The 13642-nt window shown below is 32.8% G+C and overlaps 1 protein-coding gene and 1 long non-coding RNA gene across 2 annotated transcripts; both read left to right on the top strand.

The window, feature by feature from the left end:
• The first annotated feature begins 2462 nt into the window (after window positions 1-2462).
• On the top strand, window positions 2463-3438 carry LOC121770941 (ethylene-responsive transcription factor TINY-like). Its single transcript, XM_042167717.1, has one exon. The coding sequence runs from the start codon at window positions 2582-2584 to the stop codon at window positions 3200-3202; it is 621 nt and encodes a 206-aa protein (XP_042023651.1). The 5' UTR covers window positions 2463-2581; the 3' UTR covers window positions 3203-3438.
• Window positions 3439-9582: 6144 nt separating this feature from the next.
• LOC121771172 lies at window positions 9583-10325 on the top strand. The gene is made up of 2 exons (XR_006043950.1): window positions 9583-9996; window positions 10091-10325. It is a non-coding gene; the product is annotated as an uncharacterized LOC121771172 (long non-coding RNA).
• Window positions 10326-13642: the final 3317 nt, after the last annotated feature.

The raw sequence follows: 13642 nt of genomic DNA, 5'->3' as shown, positions 1-13642 counted from the left end.
AACTATATATTGTTGGTAAAATTTATAAGCATTTTATAAATTGCATTTTATATCCAAAATTTTCCTTAATATTTTAAAAAAATATCAAAAGTTGGATAGTCAATCAGATCTTGATGTGCTAGGCAGATATCCAAGAGAGATTGAAGATCAATCGACTCTATCGTCAGTCCAGTCCATGAGTATCATGAAAGCTCTACTATCGCACCTAAGAGCCGAGCCGATGCTCGGAGATAAGAGAGATTAAATGGGATGAGTTATTTCCGCATAATTAGGCACGAACTAATATATGATTCGGGCTAAAATATTAAAAAAGCAATGCCTATATTTAGAGATTGATTGATTGATTTTGGGTTTAGTGATGTTTTAAAAAGAAGTTGGTCAAAAGCAAGCCGACAACGTTCTTTAGACTATCCAATCTCACAAATTGTATTTCCTTGATCCAATGATATAAATTACTCCATGTAAATAATAGTAGTATGATTTGTGGTGTGACATAAAACATGCTAATTATTTTATGAGTGACAAGGAATATTAATGGAAAGTAGGTTTTATACTGTATATGGATGTTACTTTCGCAAAAGACACGCGGCTCACAATGGGATAAAGTACACCCATTTAAAGCGAGTGTGAAGGTACTACCAATAATGCGGGAGACACACTTTTAATGATAATTGATTAATATAGGTTCAACAATTGAACTGGTGGGCCCTATACACAAAGACACATACAGTTTGGATGATTAAAAAACGTGTTAGTCGGTTGATCTTGTATTTTGCACTATTAAAAAAGAGTGTGGTGGTGACAGAAAAAGTTGTTATGGAGATTAAATTTTCTTAAATTTGATTTCGAGATTTCAATAATCCAGAAATTTTCAATCTTTTTAGCACAACGATCTTAAGGGTGATAAAGGTCGGACCAATTTCTCACAATAAAATTATAAAGTAGAGCCAATGTTGATAATAAGGAGTGAATAATATATAATTATTGAGACTATTATTGTTGTTGTGATTGTCTTTATAGTCGAGAGTTGAGAATATACTTTTGTCCTAAAATTGTTTGCTCTGTTTTCAGGAATTTTATTATATGAGTTGTGTCGTTGACCTGACTTTGCCGGCTGAATATAATAAATGGTGATATGCTAACTATAACTAGTACAACATTCCATTGATTTAAGTCATATATATAACCAATGTTTATGTAAGAATTACAATAAAATAGTTTAATTTGCAATACGTGCATAAAATACACTGCATGTCTGCATTAATACGAAAGTGACAAAATGCATCAATTCCAATCCAATAATATTATTTTCAGTCTTTTCTCAAACGGTCTAAAAGATTAAAATGTACACATCTTCCTAAAATTATGAAATTATTAATCATTTCATTCAGCAACATGTCCTGTTTACTATTTGTTGTATTTTGTAAGTAAGTCTAGGTATTTTACTAGTTTTCTATTTACATTTTTTTATATTTATATTTTTTAACATTTAAAAATTTGTTGAATCAAAATGAGATATACCCCTGTTGTGGGATGTGGAGAGTATTTGGATTGGAAAGTCGAAAAAGGCCCATAGAAGGAGCTAAAAAGTGTCAATTCAAGAAACAAATTGAGGGAGAAATAAATCTTATTCAAACACGAGAATTTGAATACTAACATATATAGTATAAAGTATAAACAATTGTGGTGTTATTGAATGGACAAAATTATAAATTATACAAATTGACCCCTCAACGGACATATGACGTTCGTGGGTACAAAAAGAATTTGATTTATTTTATTATTTTTACATTCAACATTAACTATTGTGAACAAGAATTAGTTCTCTTTAAGTTCTTTCTTTAATTCACATATTTCTAGCTCCTCACGTATTTTTTTAATTATTCACCTCTCCCGTTGTCTCTCATCGTTAATGTTGCAAGTGTTAATAATGATGATGAAAAATACCCATTAAATATTGGAAGTGGCATAGTAAGAAATTTACTTGTTAACCCCATTATCAAATTTCTGGACTAAATATATATTGGATATGGTGGTATGTATTTGTCATTGTCTTCTTATGTGCAACCAGCAATCATAAGAATAACATGTAATATTTGGCAAATTGAACAAAAAGACAATTTCAATAAAAAAAATAGCAAAACTTGCAGCGAGCAGTTAATATATGGAACAAATTGATTGGTCAAAGTGTACCAATTGAAGTCATCAATATATTTCAATTTAAATAAGAAATCATTATCAATAAACTCGTGAAATATGGACAAATGTGTGATGTAATTAAGATGTCACACTTTATCTCTCTCTCTCTCTCTCTCTCCATGTGTGTGTGCGTGCAACCTTACAATTTTTCTCAAAATTATGCGCTTTGGCCCATCGTTTTCACATTCCAACGTTCACTTAATTTTTTCTTTGTCTCTCTAATTTGTTTGTTTTTTCAATCATGTTTCCCAAATCTAGACGCTTAATCACACCTCAACTAACACTCTTTTTTATTTTTCCTAACTATATAAATTTCTCCATTCCTCACAACTATAACTACATGTGATCAAGAATATTCCCATCCTATCAAAATAAAAACAAAATGGCTGAGCCGGCCGAGTCGACTCACGAGTCACCCGAGAGCAAGAAGAAGAGCGGAAACAAGCACCCGGTTTACAGAGGGGTGAGAATGCGGAGCTGGGGGAAATGGGTCTCCGAGATCCGCCAGCCGCGGAAGAAGTCCCGCATTTGGCTCGGGACTTATCCCACGGCGGAGATGGCGGCGCGGGCCCACGACGTGGCGGCCGCGTGCATCAAGGGCGACTCGGCGATCCTCAACTTCCCCCAGCTCACCGAGTCGCTGCCGCGGCCCGACTCGCTCTCGCCCCGCGACGTCCAGGCCGCCGCAGCGAAGGCGGCGGCAATGGAGGACCTCGGCGGCGCATTGGCCTCCTCTTGCTCCCCGTCTTCGTCGACGGTGACATCCGCCGCCGGCGAGGGGTCGGAGGAGCTGGGGGAGATCATTGAGTTGCCGAGTTTGGAGGGGAGCTACGAGTCGACCGAGTCGGGAGGCGAGTTGGCGGTGGTTGACTCGGCGGAGGGGTGGCTGCAGCCGCCGTGGTGGGAGTTGGATAAGAGCGTTTATGACTATTTCTACGACGAAATTGGCGGTGGTGGGAGCTTGATCTCAGTCAGCTATGAGAATCTTAAGTGGACTTGCTAATCTTAGTAGGTGTGCCTTATGCTTTGGTACTTGTACATTCTTGTATTTTATTATCAAAATTTCTATATTGTTTATATCACTCATTTTTCGATCTTTTTTCATTACTCTTCTTAATTTTTCTAGCTAGTTTCGAGTGGATTAGTATTTACTTGGTCATTTACTAATTTTGTCTATATGAGTGTATATTTTTCTCTATTTTTAATGAATAATTAGTACGTATTTGTTTGGTTGGTTTACACAGTTTTTTTTATACAAGTGTATATTTTTTCTTAATATCCCATAAAAATGTAAAATCAGAAATAGTTAGTAGTCTTACTTTTTTATCTTAAAATATAATTGGGATCTCATGTTTAGGAAAAAAAATTGATTTAACAAGATTCATATGAAAAATGTTAATGTTAATGATTTTTAATTATACAAATTTTGGAACTTATTTAAAGTTGGAAATAAGGAGTTGAACACGAATTAATTAATTAAGTAGTCTATAATCATTTGAATATCGTACATAAACAAATTTAAATTTTAGAGAGTGATGCACTTTTCACAACATTATTGGCATAAAAGAAACTTTTAGTTCTCTCTTAGGATATTTTCTTTGCTGTAGTTTATTTTATTTGCAGTAATCAATTTAATTAGAAAGAAATCAAATTAGTCATAAGCATATTTGAGGAGTATATGCTAACTTAGAAAGGAGTATTACTTTTTGTCGTTTCAGAAAATTCTTACATAAATGGATCTCGTAGATAATATTGTTTATTTATTATCCTCGTATGATCGACATCTTTTCCTTTAATTAATTACTCCATATCACTAACGCATTATTGCAATCGAATTTCATAGAAAATTCAGCCAATTACTAAAATTTTGGAAGTTAACCTTGACAGCTAGATCCCTCGATTCAACTCGTTTAGACAATTACTGTTAGTTTTTACTTTTATTAATGAGGGCCCTTTTGAAAGAGCTAGATAATTAAAAAAAACAAAAGAAAAGGAGTGGTAAAGATATAAATAAAGAACTGTCATTTTTAAGATGACTATTTTTTTAAGATAATATTTGTAGGACTAATGAATCTAAGAGCAACCGCAGCGGTGCTTTTCCGCAAGAACGGCGTCCGTGCCGCTGTGCTCTTGCCAATGACATGGCTCTGCTCGATATATCGAGCACGTCCGTGCCGCTGAGCAGGGCGACGTGACGCGTTTCTATTAATTGTTGGCATTTTCATTTTCTTTTTTTAATCGAAAATCATACCAAAAATTAAAAAAAATATTTTCGGATTCTCAAAAATATAGCCGTTTTATTACCGTTTTTTTGAATTTTTTTAAAAAAATTTAATCTCAAAATCATCTATTAATATACACATTCATCATCCATTTGGGCGAAATTCGGTCACGAGTAGTGGGTTTATTTAATTTTATGAATTTAATTATGTAATTTTTATTTTTTTTTGTAATTTGTAATAGTTTTCCGGGTATTTTTAATGCATTTTAATATTGTGGAAATGTTTTTAGTAATTGAAGTATTTAAATTAAATAATGGAATGGTGGAACCCTTGAGCATGTCCTTGCGGAAGAGTATGGAATAAAAAAGTAATAAAAGTGGGTCCGGACTCACATCCGCTTTCTTTGGCAAGAGTACGGATGGAGATGCTCTAACGAGGGATGATTATTGTGGCCATGACGGTTCCCAATTGCCGCCACGTAAACATTTCGTTTATCTGTCAACATTATTGGTGAAGTAGACACTTATACAACACTCTTATTAATGGGTAATTACATTATTTACCTTCTCACAATAAAAAAAAAAAGTAGTCTTCACCTATATATTAGCTTTTTTGGATTTTATTTCCGGTCAATTACTTCCTTAGTGCACAACTGAAATTTTTTGGACCATATAATTGTGCTCGATAAATGGTCAATAGACACACGTATATCTAATTTGAAAAGATTCTGAGCACATACATGTCCTCGGAATATTGGCAAATAATATCACCTCACCGTGCTCGGCCTGCTCGGAGGCCGGTACTCGGTAACGTCCGTTTTATTAAAGGGCCTCCTCCCTAAGCAAATTTATTAATTTAAAATCTTAGTTTCACCCCTAAATTAAATAATAAAAGGCTCTAACATAATATAATGAGTAACATGATATAAGGGGTTAATGATGAGATAGTTATCGAAAGTGAAAAGTGTTAATTTTAAAAGAAAAAATGAGCGCACAGCGTTGCAGAAAAAATGAAGTGACATTAGAGTCAATGACCGTATAAACAAATTCCTAGTTTGCTATATGGTAGTAACTTTTTTTTTCGTTGGCATAATAATCACTTACCTTTATATTCATTTTCCCCATAATTATTTTATATTTTCAATTGCAGTTGTGATTAAATTAAAACACAACGTCCACCTATCAATCAATCGTTCTAAAAAATGCTGGCAATAAGCTTTTGAGGGACACTCCACAATTGTGACCAATTTGAAAGTTACAATTATTTCTTTTTATTGGGTATTAGGTTGTTAACTTCATAATAGTATTAAATAAAATTCATTTTTTATTTACCCTTTTAAATATTTTTCTATGTTGTCTTATTTGTTTGGATTAGTTGCGTGTGCCTTATTTTCGATGGTGTTGTCTTGTTTTATTGGGTGCCCAATTTTTCATTTTATTAAAAAGTGGTTGTATATTAAAAATATATACCGTTAGAATTTAGGTGGAAATATAAATTGGAACAAATATTCTAAATTCAATTAATTTTATCGTATCTATATTTGGCAGAGGATGAATCAAAGGGGAGCCATGCACACTTTTTTAATATCAAACAAAACTCAAATATTTGAAATATTGAAAACGTTCTGTGTTATTTCATTTTCCATCTTGGTTTTTAGCATCACTCTCACAAATTTGAGAAATAATAGTACTTGTCTTTAACTCATGCAGTTTTTTTAAGGCCAACGGTAATTTAAACTAACAAAGACTAACATCTTAAATTGTATGTGAGTTGGTGCACTGATAGAGGAGTTAATGACCAGGCCAAAGAAGTTCTTCAAGAACATAAATTATTTAAGTAATTTTAAGTTAAAATTGAAAATTATTAATTTTTTCCATATATGTGAAAACTTTAATCACATGGCTAACTTATTTCTATATCTTGGCCATTGATTTTTTAAGATTAATTTCAAGAAATCATAATAAAATAAGTTTTCGCTAAATAAACTATTAAATGTTTTCTTGAGGTCCGAATTTGAAATATTTGGCTTTGTCATGCCACTACTAATTAGTGTTTGGTAAGGTAAATAACATATTTAGGGATAAAATTTTATGAATAAACTTTTTTATTTATAAAATTTTATCCATGGATGAGTTATCTACCCTACGAATAGTATTAATCATTTTCACACAAGCGACAAAAGATACTACGAATATCATGTCCTATTTCAAGCTCTGAAACAAAAACAAAACTAAAAAAAAACTAACAAAAAAAAGATGCAAAATCCGAAAATGGAATATAAATTTGGAAGCCTGACTTGAAAAGCAGAGGAAATGACAAGTTTTGCAGGAAAGCCTGGTTTTTCATATTTTTCTCTATATTTAAGTGAAATTATGGTTTAAAACTGTAAATATTGGCCAACTTTAGGCAGACTAAATGTATAAGAAAAATATATAGGCACGTGTTAAATAAAACATTTAAATTATTTGTTTTATGAGTAAACAAATATTATTAATTCTCTCTCAATAGAGTTGACATACGCGAGCCCAATCTTGATTTATTGCAATTACAAACATTCCTAAATTCAATCGATTTATAAGCTTTTGATATCAAACAAATACGTAGAAACTAGAGATTGAACTTTAAGGGGGTTCAAGTTGAGGAATGTGTTAACATAAAATAAAATATGTTCAATCCTCAATAAACACGAAAATATTAAATTGACTTTATTTAAGACAAAAGTTGTCCAAACATGTATCACGTTCAAATAATTAAATAATTCCAGACTGGAGATATATCGTATCATGTGGGATATATCTTGGGATTTCAACAATAATTTGCATGAAAAAATCTTAGCGTTGACATAATAATTAAAATACGTAAGAATTAATTAGTTACTTAATTATATATATTTGATGATAAAATTGATTTATTAATAAATCGCTCCAAACCGGTTCATGATGAAGTTGCTGCATAATCAATTGTTATTTAATTTTGAAGGGTATGTAGAACATTAAGGTTAAACCGGTTTAATTAATCATCAATTAATTAAATGGAGCACTATTAAGTACTAACCCCTAATTTACAATTACATCACCCACCAAACTCGGATGAAGTAATGCATGGCCATTTTACTTTTGACCAATCATTATATATAAAATTCTAAAATCTAATTAAATCCAACCAATAACTGTGGCTAATGACAATTCAATTTACCATTGACTTGGTGATGACTTAGTTAGTCATTTCTAATTGCATTTTTTTTTCAAGTTATTGAATTTTAACAATCTAGACACTTTTAACTTTTTGCATCCACGAGCAACACAATTTATTTTCAATTCATGTTGTTTGACTAACCGACAACATAAATTGTTTTAATATTTTTAATAAATTATACCCATCTAAATCATAAAACAAAAAATATTTATATATACATGTGGTAGCAAAATGATTAGAAGAAGTCGTATTATAGTTGAAGTTTAATAAGCTGTCATATTATTTGCCATAATTTCTAAATAACAACTCATGATTTGAAATCTTTTGTATCATTATTTTGATTTGTTCAACAATCAGGTTTGTAAATTAGTCCTCTAATTTGATTTGGTAGTTAAAAAAAATCAATTGATGACCCCTCAACACACGCGCAATTAAAATAAAATTGACATTAAATAAAGATTAGATTGATTATATACGCCAAAAAGTACAAGTTTTTCAATTTTTTTGTTATATTTTATTAATGAAAAGACGTTATTTTGATACATTAATTTGTCACTTATATTTTAATTTGATCACGCCAGTTTTGATTTAAATAAAATGGAGTACTATAATTGCAAGAAATTGGATACAAGCTCAAAGTTAAGTTTATAGTATTGATACGACGCCTGATGGTTCAAGAAATTGACTTGAGGAATTTAAGGTAACTTTTGAAATTAATTGAAGATTGAGACTCAAATATCGAATTAAAAATAATAATTTTCATTTTCCAAAAGATCTAATTATCGTTGTCCCTCAAAATTGACAATTCTAATCTAACACCATTTCTGGAATGAAAACATATTAAGATTTTTTTGCATGCATGCATGCGTCACTTATTCTGTTAAATTAAATATAGAAATTAGTTGGTATGATGTAACGCTCGTACGTGACATTTTAATCAACCAATATACGACTATAACCATTAAATACGAAAATTGAATAGTTGTTGTCAATACTTTCATCTGTATAATAAATTGCATCTTTCAGAAACACCATAAACAAAATTGTTTCATGAAAATGAAAATAAGAAAAGAAAGAAAAAATAGTTATTTTACTAAAATGTGTCATTGAGAACAACTAAAAGACATCGTTTTACAAGGATGCGTCAATCGAAAAAAATTGAAGCTGTGTATTATTGTAATACTCCCTCCGTCCACAAAATGTTGTCTATGTTTGACTCGGCACGGGTTTTAAGAAATATGAAGAAAAGTGAGCGAAAAAAGTTAAAGGAATGTAGACCCCACATTTATATATTAGTTTTAATAAAATGTAAGTGTAATGAGTTAGTGAAAAATGATGTCTATTTATCAAAAAAGGAAAAAAAGTAAAGTGGACAACATTTCATGGACTGACTAAAATAAAAAAACTGGACAATATTTCACGGATGGAGGGAGTATAATATTTTGGGATAGACCATAATTTGAAACTTTGGAGCATGTTCACGTGGCTTATAAGAAAGGACCACACAGAATCTATATTAGAAATGTTTGGGTGATTAGTTTTCTTGTCAAATGTATTAAAAGACTATCAATAAAGAAGCTCACATCCATTAGTTAAAGTGTAATTATCTTTAAGATAACCAATTAATTATAATGATCATGATTTCTTGAAAAGACTCACTCACAAGCCACCATTATTTCTTATTTAGAATCATTCTCCTTTTATTTTAACTTTCTAGTTTTGATGTCCAATAAATCTCCTAGTTAGTCTAATTAGCCTTACAATTTCTAGATTAATAGTACAAATTCTCTGATTGATTTAACGTTTAAACTCTCTTTTTCTATTATTGTATTTATAGTCAATCCTCATTTCTTCATGATATAACATTCGTCGCCTATTGAAAATATATCCAATCGAATTAATTTCGTCCCACACTTACATAATTATCATCAAAAAATAAAGCATAATCGATGAAGGTGTTTTTCCATTTACGATAGCATTAAATTGTTTTTTACTCGATCTAATGGGCTATTAACAAAGGCCCAATATAATATATGTATAACTTGAGCCCATTAGAAAGGCCCAATTTCAATGTAACCAAAAAAAACCACAGAAAAATCAAAACACTCAGTCGAATCACAGTCGTATCCCTATTTCTCACCGGCGATTTCGTACACAAATTCGGCGTCTCCGCCGCGGATTCCCGGCGAGATTTGTTAATTCATTCGGTTTCTCAGCTCTTCTTTCACGTACCTTCGGAAAATCGTAGATCTGCTTTGTCCGATCGGAGAAGGAGGCGATGAATGCTTCGATATGGGGCTATTTTAGGATTATCTCAGGCACTCTAGTAGGTGGAATTGCCGGATTCTATTTTATGCACCGCGCTGAGCTCAAGTACAAGGTTTAATTCTTACGTTTCCGATTCTCCTCACTCTCGATCCATCAGTAATTCTGGTATATCTGTGTTCAAATTGCATCAATTTGTGTTTGCGTAGGAGATGTGGGAGGAGAGATTGAGGAAGTACGAAGAAGAGTTGAATAGGAGAAAGAAGATTGAAGAGGCGAATTCATCGAATGAGTTTTCTGAATCTCTGTAATTTGCTCTTATTTACATTTTAGGATTTTTCTGCCGTGTTTGCAGCTTATCGAATCATGTTTTGATTTCCAGAAATTTGAGTATTTTGTTCTCCTTTTCATCTTTTTAGTAAAACAATACTCATATATAAGATATTTTGGCGAAGAATTCTTCATCTACTGCATTTTTATTCATGTCTTAATAAAAACAGAGGATTTTCCTAAACAAAAGGCAAAATAAAATATATCAATGCTTTAGAATGATAAGTTTATAGTACTAGTAATTTCTTTAAAGAATAATGAAAACCATTAGAATGCTCTTATTTTCTTTGTTTGTTTTTTCAGTTTTTTGTTTCTTATGATTCCATATATTGATACTACTTTATAGTACTATCATTTGTGAATTTTTTACTTAAAATACTCTAATTTCATGCTGAGTATGCCTAATTTACACTGAACATATTCTTTATTTTTATAATTATTTATAACTATATATACTTCAAATCCATTTTTTGTGAAACTATTAACTATATATAGACAGATGACAGTAATAAGACGATTAAAACAAACTCAAATAGCACAAAACCGTCAATAACGAAAAAACACACATCAAATATTCAAAACACAATTACAACAAACAAGTTAACTAAACACATTTCCAAAAACATAGTTTACCAGATTAATACCAACTTAAACATGACTAGAAGCAGCAACAACAAGAAGATAAAGCAAAACCAGTTGAGCCACAACAACCGATGTAGACCCCACAGCTCCAGACAGGGACGGTGCCGGGGGCGACGACCCCTAAATCGGGTGCATTGTTACGACCTCCACGAGCAACCTCTGCCCGTTCTTGCAGTGATCCGGATCTCCACTCGCGAAATACGCCGGCCCAGGTCACTCGAGATCGATCACTGTGTTCCCGTCCTTGAAAACCGAGGCCGCCTTGCTTGAGTTGCAGTGGTAGTATCCCGATTTCTCCACCACCATAACCGAATCATTCTTGTACATAAAACCTTAATTTTTCCCTGTATGATTAGAAGTATATAAAAGGTAGAATAAATAATGCATATTTCGATATATTTCACCGGATGCAGCATCTACTTACGTAGGGAATCTTGGACATGTAATTTCAAGGTTTCGGCCCACTGTTTGTACATGTCGGTCTCGTTGGCGACAGTGGGCTCGCGCCAGCCCTCGTCGCCACCGACCTTGAACTCGACCGCCGCGACGGAGATGATTAGTAGGAGCAGAGTGGAGAAGCAGGAAACCATAGGAGAAGCCATTTTTTGATCAATTTGTTGAAACGAAATTTTGCAGAGGTTAATGTTAATCTGTGGAGTATTGGCGTGGTGTAATCATAGTAGTGGTTGAGATTTTCTGAAATAGGAGAGGGAGGTGGTGGAGCACGGCGGTTACTGGTGGTTTTCTGTAGTGGTGGAAGTTGTGATTCATGGGCCACCGGAGCCAATAATTTTACATTTTGAAAATTTATTTCTGAAAATGAAAAATGGGATTCGAAACATCAGTTTTCAAAAATTTCCAAATCTTCTTTCAAATGGGCTACCTTTTTTTTACTGGGCCGCTTCATATTGGATGGGTCAGCCCAGCACAGAAAATCTTCATGATCTATTATTGACTATTGATTTTGAAAATATTTTATACTCCATTTATCTGAATAAATAAAAATACTAGTCGTACTTCTTTCGTACAAAATAATGTATATTAAATTAAACTATAATACGAATTTTGATAGACATTAGTAAGAGATTATAGTGTGAGTGAAGGACGAATTGGTGATTCACAATTTCGAATCTTAGAACGTCTTTGGAGATTGATTCTGTCGCAACTGAATTTCAGATATTGTGATTTATAGGCTACTGCACATGAACATGATTGGTGGTCTAGATTGTAGTATTAAATAAGTACCTAATTAAACATAGGCATGTTATCGAACTAAGAACCTTAAATAGATATCATGAAGCATCAAGATTCAATATCTCAACTAGCACGTAATTAAATTAAATGAAGGTAGATAGATAAGACGGAGGATCCAAATTAATAAGAAATTTAGATCATCGACAATGATAAATTAAGTTGATCTCTATGAGATCATAAATGACAAGGTATTCTATTCTGAATGCAACCATAACACAAAGTTGAACATGGGACAAACAAGTTGATGCATGCAACTGATAGTAATCAATCTTAACTTACATGATTGCAATCAATTATTTCTAACTATATTCCCTTAATAATGAATATTGCATTATTGAAAATCAATCAAAACTTATAAATTAAATTGATTTCTATTTACAAGATAAAAACTTGGGTGCGCGCAGCCTTCTCTCCTTTTTCAGCTCCTCGATCCCACAACCGGTGCTCCTCACTGCTGCCATCCCCGCCTCCTCTTGAGATATATGTGAATTACACCATGTAATTTTTATTTGAAATATTTAGCTGAAAGTGTTGAAACCAACCAACCACATGCATGTTTGCTAATTCTATATTATGAACTACTACTACGATCTTGTCATGACCGCCCATACTAGGGTACCACAAACGAGACGATCGTGACCAAGGGACAACAAAAACGACAACATTTAAGGATAACACTTTAATGAAAACTTAATTAGCTTTAAAGAAAGAAAAACATTTTAGTTTAAAGAAGTTTAAGATTAAAATTTTTCTATTAACTAGAAATGACTTATGATAAAGACTTTTGAAGGAAGCAGCGGAGAGAAATGACCTTTTAAAATTAAAAATCAATTAACTTCTAAAGGAAAGAAACATTTAGTTTAATTCACGGGAATACCATTTGCAGATAACAAAGTAAACACTCGTTTAAAACCTAACACGACCAAACATACTCAAACACAGTACGAAAAAAATTTAAGTCTTGAGACATAGTTTCAAAATATAGCAGCGGAAATAAGGTTTAAAGAGAGTCAAGGATAACGCCTATGTATGACGACACAACGCATCCTAAGTTCTTAGTCCAACTCAACATCCTCCGCAACATTCCGCTCAACCTGCACATAAGAAAAATAATATGCAGGGCTGAGTACTTGTTGTACTCAATGGGCTCATGCCGAAAACATTTATACAGTTATGTCATCCATACCAGTGATCTCGAGTTTTATACGTACTAAAGAAATATCATCGAGAACACAAAAACATTTCATAGACTGGCCAGTCAAATAATCTCCCCACTTTCTCAACAATCCATCAATCACAATCATCATTCCATGTGCGACGAAAGTGTGGCCACACTATTCGCCCACGAGACCGGCCGACTAGCAAGGACGGCCCACGATCCCACCAGTGTATACAGCCTGATAGGGTTTGCGGCCCTACTCAGACCCGAATTCGTTTCACAACACAGCCATATAGCCTAACGGAGTAAACTCAGATGAACTAGGCATCAGGCACACAATCTCAATCAAAACAAACCATGGTATGACATAACAAGT

Source organism: Salvia splendens, chromosome 16 (genome assembly GCF_004379255.2).
Source record: "Salvia splendens isolate huo1 chromosome 16, SspV2, whole genome shotgun sequence".
NCBI lineage: Eukaryota > Viridiplantae > Streptophyta > Magnoliopsida > Lamiales > Lamiaceae > Salvia > Salvia splendens.
The sequence above is the reverse complement of the archived record's forward strand: the minus strand, read 5'-3'. Positions and strand labels throughout refer to the sequence as shown.